Genomic DNA, 9132 nt, shown 5'->3' on the forward strand with positions numbered 1-9132 from the left:
AAAGACAGCTAACAATGCTAACAACACAGCTAATGTCACATAAAGACAGCTAACAATGCTAACAACAGACCTAAAATGACTTGAAGACGGCTAACAACACGTCCAGCGACAGCAGTGTTGCTGCACTGTATCAGAATTTATTTAGCGTTTAAATTCTTATTTAAATCAGATATTCTGACATCAATGTGTTCAGACTCTCTCTAACAGACTCCCCAAGTGTAGAATGTCTAGAATCATATATCTGTTTGTTGTTTCAAAAGCTCGTTGGCCCGTACGGGGATCGAACCCGCGACCTTGGCATTATTAGCACCACGCTCTAACCAACTGAGCTAACCGGCCACAACATGAGCTGTACACGTCCAGATTAGATGCTAAGGGACTTTGGAAAAACAGGTTTTTAGTCTTTGGTTTCACTCCCACCAACTCCAAATCATACTTCCTGGTAGTGCCAGCCTCTGGCATGACAGTTATTACAGAACGTACTTGATGCATTAAGCTACAGCTTCTGTCCTGCCTCTGGAGCCCTTTTAAAGCTTCAATATCTCCAGATATAAAACTCCCACCGCCATGAAACGTGGTGAGGACACAGACAGAGTAGTTTCCAGCAGATAAAAACGACTGAACGGCTCACACTCACACACATTTCTACTAAAATACAGCCTTTGGTCAACGTTTCACCAACGTTTGAGGCTCTAGCGTCACTAGATTTGATGTGTGGAAAGACAAGGGTCCAGGTTTACTACATGTTTCCTGAATGTACTGACCCAGTGACCAGTGACCGCTACTGTCTGACTGTTTCATGGTACCATCCTGTCACTTCCTGTGTCTCTTCAGGAGGGTTTGGAGTCCGGTGAGCCGGGAACAGACGACGGACGCTTTTATTTCCACCTGGGCGACGCTCTGCAGAGGGTCGGAGACGACAGCGTGAGTACAACTAGCTTTGACTCCAAACGCAAACATGGAGGTTTAAGACATTTACAGGCACTGAGCAGCAACAGTTTAGTCCTGCAGGATGACGTTCTGCCCACAAGGTGGTGCTAAAGAGCTGATTAGAAATTCACAACATGCAGAACTGGAGGCTGAACACTTTAATATATGACTAAGGACTGTATGGAAGTAGGAGTTGGTGCTGCTTCTACTTCACTGTATTTATATTCATCTCACAGTTTTATTAACAGAAGAGTCTGATTCTTCACCGTACACTCATTAGTTTTCCTTTTAGAGTTCCTTAACCACTGAGAACCGACAGTGTCGTTTGTATAGAAAAGCATGAAGGCCTACGGTCCATGCTGAGCTGAAATCACAGGTTCCAGACTTCACATGGAGAGAATGTCCAATAGGTGTATTATGTCTAGAATTGTGTGCAAGTCTGTGTTATCTTAAAAGCTCGTTGGCCCGTACGGGGATCGAACCCGCGACCTTGGCGTTATTAGCACCACGCTCTAACCAACTGAGCTAACCGGCCGCATGAAACCTCATCACCTGACCTGGAAACAGAAAGAAAACAGCCAGAGAGACGGTTAACTACACGGCTAGCGTCACATAAAAACAGTTAAACGCAGTTAGCTGTGTGTTTAGCCTTTTTCCTGTAACTTTAGCTGCATAGTTAGCTGTGTGTTTAGCCTCTTCTCTTTGACTTTAGATGCATAGTTAGCTAGGTGCTAGCATCATATAAAGATAGCTAACTACAGAGCTAATTTGATAGACGACCAACATCACATAAAGACAGCTAACAACATATCTAACATCATAAAGATAGTTAGCCACCAAGCTAATGTGATAGAAAGACAGCTAACATCACATAAAGACAGCTAACATCACATAAAGACAGCTAACTACACATAAAGACAGCTAACATCACATAAAGACAGCTAACATCACATGAAGACAGCTAACAACGCAGCTGATGTAATAGAAATACAACTAATGTCACATAACGACAGCTAACAATGCTAACATTACAGCTGAATGTCACAAAGACAGCTAGCATCACATACAGCAGTGTTGCTGCGCTGTCAGACAGAACTGGTTTTGTTTTGTTTACATGTAAATTCATATTTAAATCAGATTTTCTAGCACTGATGTTCAGACTCTCCCTGCAGGTGTCTCCATGTGTAGCATGTCAAGGATCGTGTACCTGTTTCATAGTGTTATCTTAAAAGCTCGTTGGCCCGTACGGGGATCGAACCCGCGACCTTGGCGTTATTAGCACCACGCTCTAACCAACTGAGCTAACCGGCCACAACAGCACCACAGTGGAGTGGAAATACAGCTTTTATTTTTATTTTTACGATAGATTATTTGTCATATTTAGCCATTTTTTCAGCAAAATTACCCAAAACGCTTTTTTCCAGCTTGTCATATGTGATCCTTTGTTTCTTGAAAGGAAATCTTTGGTGTAAATCTGTGTTTGGGTCCATTTTTAACTCCCTGTTACCTTCTTATAGCTGACATTATTAGTGGTGTTACCTCCGTGTCTCTCCAGGCCTATCACTGGTACGAGCTGGGTCACAAACGTGGCCATTTTGCCTCGGTGTGGCAGAGGTCTCTGTACAACGTGAACGGACTGAAGGCCCAGCCCTGGTGGACGCCCAAAGAGACGGGATACACCGACCTGGTCAAGGTGCGCCGCCAGAGCGTGAGCCGACATACACGCTGCTTTTGTTTCCCGAGAGTTAAAAAACAAACAGAGTGTTTTGTGTTTGAATGTGCGCTCAGATGTTGGAGAGGAACTGGAAGACGATCCGGGACGAGGCTCTGGCCGTGATGGACCAAAGCACCGGACGGTTCATACCTGAGGAGGAAAACCTCCGCGAGAAGGGAGAGTGGGGCCAGTACACCCTGTGGCAGCAAGGTAGGCGCTTAGCTGGTCGGCTCATCGACGGACAGTCGACCCACAGCCTGAGACACTGGCTCCAGTTTGTCAGTGTGGGTTTTTGCTGTTTATCTGTGGTTTTTTTGTGTGTGTTCAGGGAGAAAAGTCGTGAATTCTTGTCAGGGTGCTTCAAAGACCTGCTCGCTGCTGGAGAGGTTCCCCGAAGCTACAGGCTGCAAGAGAGGACAGGTACCAACTGGAAAGTGTCACGTTATTGGCCTCCATAGTCAGACAGATAGAACCTTTAATGATCCATTCTGCCTTTGGAGAATAAAACCACTGCAGTGTGTCTGAGATAACTCATGTTTCTAGAGTTTAAGCTTCCAGGATGAGGATTTTCTCCGCTGCAGATCAGTCGTATCTCTGAGAAACCTGAAAAGTGTCAGTAGAAGAAGCAGCAGCGTGTGGTCTCATGTTTGGGCCTGTGGGATGAAAGCGTGTCTGTGGACTGATGCGCTGCAGCTGTCAGACGTGTCAATCAGCTGATTTTAAGGATTTCATCGCTAAATATATCCAAAAAGTCTCCTGCTTGACTTAAAACACCAAACAAATCCCTGCTTTTAGCGTCTACTCCTGCTCCCGGCTGTCCTGTAATACGGTGCAGAAGCAGCTGTTGGGCTAAACGCCGTCTGTCTGTGTTCAGATCAAGTTCTCAGTGATGCATCCTGGGACTCACGTCTGGCCTCACACCGGGCCCACCAACTGCCGACTGAGGATGCACCTGGGCCTCGTCGTCCCCAAACAGGGCTGCAGGATCCGATGCACCGACCAGACCAGGTACCAGCTCCTCGTTGCCTCTCCACATTCACCTTCTTTTGTCTCTGCAGCAGCGTGTGTTGAAGACGGCGCCACCTACTGACAAGGACGATCACCAAATACTGCAGCAGGGTTCCACACAAAGTACCGCTCGATGTCCAGATACTTTGCTCCACCCAAACGGTGCTTTAAAGGTTTATTCAAGACAAAATACGTCCAAGTACTGAGAATTGTAGTCGTTTATTCCACTCGCAGCTAGAAGGTCGCCGGTTCACATCCCGGTGAGGACACCAGGGATCTTTCTGCGTGGAGTCTCCATGTTCTCCCCGTGCAGCGTGGGTTCTCTCCGGGTTCTCCAACTTCCTCCCACAGTCCAGAAACATGCTGAGGTTAATTGGTGATTGTAAATTGTCCGTAGGTGTGAATGTGTCTGAGGCCGGTATGTACAGAAACGTTTCCAAAAATAACATCGTTCTCACCAGATCGTTTTCAAAAACATATTCGTTAAAAGACATCATTAGGAGCTGCTATGAGCTGCCAGACCTACAGGGGGCAGTGCAGCGAGAAGCATAAAGCCACGCTAGCCAATCAGAATCCTGGAAGAAACACAACAACGAATGGTACAAACTACTTCCTGTTACTTCAGCGATAAGGAGGCGGTTTGTTTGGACCGACGGCAGTGGAGCTGCTCCTGCAGGTGGCGTTAGAGGACACAACGAGTTAAATACCTGAAACTTTCTATCACTGCAGCCAGACTGTAAACATGGTCGCACACGTGACGCTTTAGTCGCTCACTGTCACGTCAGACTCCGCCTCCTCCCGTCTACAACGTCAAGCCGAGTGTTTCCAGATCTCCACTGTGGTCGGAGTTCTGATGGTGTTCGGAGACTCGTAGCTTCGTTTACGTGTAAACCAGCGACCCATCGAGTTATCACTGTTTAGGCTGCGGGGCCTGAGTGTAGCCCTGTGATAGACTGGTTACCTGTCCAGGTGAACCTGCCTTCACCCTGAGTCAGCTGGGATAGGCTCCGCCCCCCACCACCCTAGTGAGGATGACGGTGTAGAGATGATGGATGGATGACTAATGCTCACACTGTCGTCCACAGCTGAGGTTTGGCGTCTCGTCTCTTCTGTGCAGATCTTCAGTAGATGCTTTGTTCTGGTGTTTTCAGCTTTAACCTCGTCTGAGCGTCGTGATTTTAAACCTCCGCTTGATGCTCAACTCTTCTTCTTCTGCTCCGTGTGGCAGGCACTGGGAGGAAGGTAAAGTCCTCATCTTCGACGACTCCTTCGAGCACGAGGTGTGGCAGGACGCCGACAGCTTCCGGCTCATCTTCATCGTGGACGTCTGGCACCCGGAGCTGACCCAGTACCAGCGCCAGACCCTGAGCCCCATCTAGAGCGGCGCGCTAAGAATCACGAGTCTGACCGACGAACTGCTAGAACTGTGGAAGGATCCGACATCAGACTGTATTCTCTGGGTTTTACTACTGACTCGACAACAAACGGAACTCATCGGTACTTTACGGTTTGAGCTGGTTTCCGGGGAACCCGAAGCGTCCCTCTTCAGACTGTGGAAACACTAAACACAGAACCGAAGCCTTAACTTTAGCGCCACCGCTATGCATCGCCTCAGTTTCGCTCCTCCATCACTTTTGCACAGGTAAGATGTAATAAAAGATGATTTATATTTATATTAAAAATGCAAAAAATGAAGAAAAAAAATTGCAACGGTAATAAAAACAACCAACGCGTGTGTTTTTGTTTTTCTTGGACCAGATTGTTTTTGTTTTGTTTATTAATCACATTTTAAAAGCTGCAAACAGATTTCAGCCACTTTGTTTATTGATTTTCAGTCAATCAATCAAAACCTTTTTGTTGTTGTCAATAAAGCTGAATTAGAGTTTTTATATCTCCTCCCCTTCTCAACTCCTTTCCTTGTTTCCTCTCCTTGTTGCCTTCCTCTCACCTCCTTGCTGATCAATATTCTTTCTATCGGCTTTAAATTTGTTTGGTTTTTCTGAAAGTTGTCACGTCCCCGTCTTCACGTTTTCATTTCTTCTTTTTTTTGTGATTCTGTCGCCATTTTTGCTTAATTTAACCAATAAATGTTGTTTTTCTACCGTTTATTGTCAAAATTCACTTTTTAACCGCCTCGCTTCGTTATAATTCCATAACGAGGTTCCTCTTCGACGCCGTGTGTCATCAAACGGCCCAAAACGAATCGCAGCGAACCAACCAGAGTCAAGAAAACCACGGCGGGAGTTTGGTGTAAATGTTTACTTCTATACATTCATTGAAAGGAAATACATTACAGTCGAGTGGAGATCAGCTGAGTGTAGCCCTGATGATGAAACGCTGCCAAAGAAAACACCACAAACTCGTCTTCTCACCGCCGAGTGTCCGCCGATCAACCCGCACCATAAAGTGTTCTGTTGCAGCGAATGAAGATAATCTGACTTCGGACAACGTTGTCGCTCTGGGGTTGTTTTTTTTTGCAGCGCAGTGATGCTAACAACAATAATATACAATCTTTAAATAAGTTAAGATTCGATAAAAACAATCTTTGCCTCGCTGCTGGAGAGGTTAAAGGTGAGAGTTTGGCATCCGGTGGTTTCTTCACAGCTTCGTTTCGCTCTGGTAGAACAAGTTTTCCACATTTCCATGCATGTGAACCGTCCGGTTACAGCGGCCACGAACGCGGTGCTTTTTTTTGTTGTTGTTGTTTTTTAAATACTTGTGCAAAGTCGGTGAGTTTGTTTTTGTGCCTGAAAGGAAAAACAAAATAAAAGTGAAATTATTCTACCAAAGTGAAGCTTCTTCTTCTTCTGCGTCGTCCTTCTTTTCCTTCGCTGGCTCATTTCTTTGTTTTCACATTTAAAGTGTTATCAAGAGTCTTGAAAAGTTACAAAAACATTTGGCTAATCAGATAACAGCGTTGTTTTTCTTAAACATTCAAACACTTCCAGGTTGGGTTTCACCAAAAAGGATCACGTTCAAACTTAGATTTACGTTAATCTGGCCACTGGGGGGCAGCGCATCGAGCTGCCGCGTTGGAAGTCCAAATGTTTCCTCTCTTTTAGCTCCAGTTTTGGTCTCCACCACCTCCCAAAGGAAACACTGGGCGCTTTAGCTGCTAAATGCTAACCCAGCTAGCATGTCGCTGTGCCTGTTTGGTTTTCACAGCTCACCACATCCAGACGGAATCATCGCCCGCTAAACCAAAACTGAGAGCTAAAAGATCAATTAAACAAATACTGCAGCTTCAGCTTTTCTACTCAGTTGAGGTTACTCAAGAAACAACTAGTTTTAAGTGAAAAACAGCTAAAAAATCCTGCTAGCCAGCAGGAGATAAAATATACTTTTTGATTATCCAATTAATCCTGGTGTATGAAACGTCAAAGACATCCCGAGTTCAACAAAGGGTCCAGAATCGGAGGTAAAACACTTGTTTGGCCGAATCTGAAAACACAAAAGTTTAGCTTCCGTTGGGTTAAACTTCCCGATGACGGCGTTACGATGATGTTTAGAAATCAAGGAAGCTAAAGACGCTCCCGCAGGCTGCAGAACTTGCTCGAAAATAATCGTGTTTTTAACTTTCCTCCGCTGTCCTTCCTGTTTAGTGATACGCGGAGGTAAACACTCCCCCTAGTGGACAAATGAATAACAGCCAATCCGTTTAAGCTGCGTCACTTTCGGAGGAATCTCAGTTTAAGCGAATCCTCGTTGGTGCAACCCGCTCTGTTCTCGGTTACAGACTTGATTGTTTTGTCGTACTGAGGTTTTTAAATAAAGTTTGATCATCAGCGTCGCGTTAAACCGTGTGGTCGCAACTAGAAGCGCAGGAGTGTGTTGTTGTTGTTGTTGTTGTTGTCGCCGCCGTCATCGTGGACATCTGGACAGATGTTCGGCTGCAGAGAGGCTCAGCTGGGAGGAATTAGGCGGCTCAGACTGTGTGTGTGTGTGTGTGTCTGTGTGTGTGTGTGTGTGTGTGTGTGTGTTGTACTTCTAGTTTTGTGAGGACGTTTCGTGTCCCCTGAATGTTCGTTTATTGCTGAAACACAATAGAAATGAAAGAGCTGCAGCGATCGATCCATTAGCTGTCGACTGCTACATTAGCCGGTAACGTTCGGTGGTTTCTGTCCTCCGTGACTGTAAACTGGCTCTCTTTGGGTTTTCATCTTCTGCTTTTCTGATAGTTTACAGCTCAAACAACTGATCGATTAATCGAGGAGGTAACAGTTACCTCAAGTAGCTCAGGTTTTATGTCAGAAATTCAAATTATGAAGGAAAAAAGAAGTGACAAATCCTAACCCTCTGAACTCCAGGCAGTTTCTTCTTGTTGTTTTGTTGTTTTTGCCATAAAACATTTTTAGAAATGACTTTCTCTGATTTTGACGACCAGAAAAAATGACACCGCCGGCAGTTCAACCGACTGAATCTGACTGAACTGACTGCAGGTTTTTGTTTTGGTTTGACTCGTAGGATAAAGTCTTTAAATGTCACCATTTCAAGCTGCACCACAGATGAGGAGTTCAAGGACTGTTGGAAAGTCCAAAATGAGACCAATCTTTCTGTTTTCACCGGTTCTGGCTGATGAGTGTTGTTATCTTGGCATTTGTTGTGAAGACAACACGCCTTTCGGTAGGTTTTGAAGTTCAAAGGGTTTAAAAGTCAACTTGAATATACGGATATTTTCATTTACTGTTTAACGCATTAGTGTGATCGTGCTGAACAATAAACAGAGTTAGTCTTTAGACACCTGGAGTGGATGTAAGAATGGTTTGGTTACAGCTTTTTAAAGAACTCATCTATCGTCTATCTGCTGGACTGATGAAGTTCTGAGGCTCAGAAATGATGGAACCAGTCCATTAAAGGGATCAATCTGGACCCTCCTCTGTGGACTTCCAGGACACATTCCTGGTATGAAGGTAAAACAGTTATTGTTGATATAAATCTGTGATTCTGAGGAGGACGTCTAAGATTTGGTTGATTTTGAATGGAATGACCCAGAACTCTTCATTAAACCTTAGTCGTTATTTTCCAGCTGCACCTTGTGTGATATCGGTCGACGTCAGTGACGGTCCTCACAAAGCTAGAAGTATGAATGTGTGTGTGAGTCCTGTTCAGGAGGTTCGGTCGCTGTCGGGTCAGCAGGACAAATCCACCAGATTAATACACAGCTGGTGCTGATTGTGGTTCAAAGTGTGTTTTTCAAGAAGTGTGTCGTGTGTTCGCTGTGTTCAGTCCAGAGCCAGCAGCGGCGTGCTCGTCTCTCGCTCCGTCTGTCGCAGGGTTCCTGGTTCCACAGCCGACTGAGACCTGGAACAAGAAGGAGACTAGTGAGGGAGGCCACCAGGACTCCTATGACTCCTCTGAAGGAGTTACTAGAAGGAGACTAGTGAAGGAGGCCACCAAGACACCTATGACTCCTCTGAAGGAGTTACTAGAAGGAGACTAGTGAAGGAGGCCACCAAGTCACTATGACTCCTCTGAAGGAG

The 9132-nt window shown here is 45.4% G+C and overlaps 2 protein-coding genes and 3 non-coding genes across 5 annotated transcripts in view; 1 reads left to right on the top strand and 4 right to left on the bottom strand.

Moving 5' to 3' along the window:
* The window catches only part of unm_hu7910 (un-named hu7910), a 13935-nt gene extending 8550 nt beyond the window's left edge, over nucleotides 1-5385 (top strand). The window contains exons 4-9 of the mRNA XM_008296592.1: nucleotides 835-924; nucleotides 2486-2623; nucleotides 2719-2854; nucleotides 2973-3064; nucleotides 3519-3652; nucleotides 4881-5385. Coding sequence (XP_008294814.1) covers nucleotides 835-924; nucleotides 2486-2623; nucleotides 2719-2854; nucleotides 2973-3064; nucleotides 3519-3652; nucleotides 4881-5031 — 741 coding nt within the window. The 3' untranslated portion in view covers nucleotides 5032-5385. The remainder of the gene's footprint in view (nucleotides 1-834; nucleotides 925-2485; nucleotides 2624-2718; nucleotides 2855-2972; nucleotides 3065-3518; nucleotides 3653-4880) is intronic.
* trnai-aau (transfer RNA isoleucine (anticodon AAU)) lies at nucleotides 266-339 on the bottom strand. The gene has a single exon. It is a non-coding gene; the product is annotated as a tRNA-Ile (tRNA).
* Nucleotides 1392-1465, bottom strand: trnai-aau (transfer RNA isoleucine (anticodon AAU)). Its single transcript has one exon. It is a non-coding gene; the product is annotated as a tRNA-Ile (tRNA).
* Nucleotides 2168-2241, bottom strand: trnai-aau (transfer RNA isoleucine (anticodon AAU)). The gene has a single exon. It is a non-coding gene; the product is annotated as a tRNA-Ile (tRNA).
* Nucleotides 5386-8874: 3489 nt separating the features above from the next.
* The window catches only part of LOC103368272 (clavesin-1-like), a 4632-nt gene continuing 4374 nt past the window's right edge, over nucleotides 8875-9132 (bottom strand). Inside the window, exon 7 of the mRNA XM_008296595.1 lies at nucleotides 8875-8953. Coding sequence (XP_008294817.1) covers nucleotides 8875-8953 — 79 coding nt within the window. The remainder of the gene's footprint in view (nucleotides 8954-9132) is intronic.

Source organism: Stegastes partitus, unplaced genomic scaffold (assembly GCF_000690725.1).
Source record: "Stegastes partitus isolate 25-593 unplaced genomic scaffold, Stegastes_partitus-1.0.2 Scaffold1137, whole genome shotgun sequence".
In the NCBI taxonomy this organism is placed as follows: Eukaryota; Metazoa; Chordata; class Actinopteri; family Pomacentridae; genus Stegastes; species Stegastes partitus.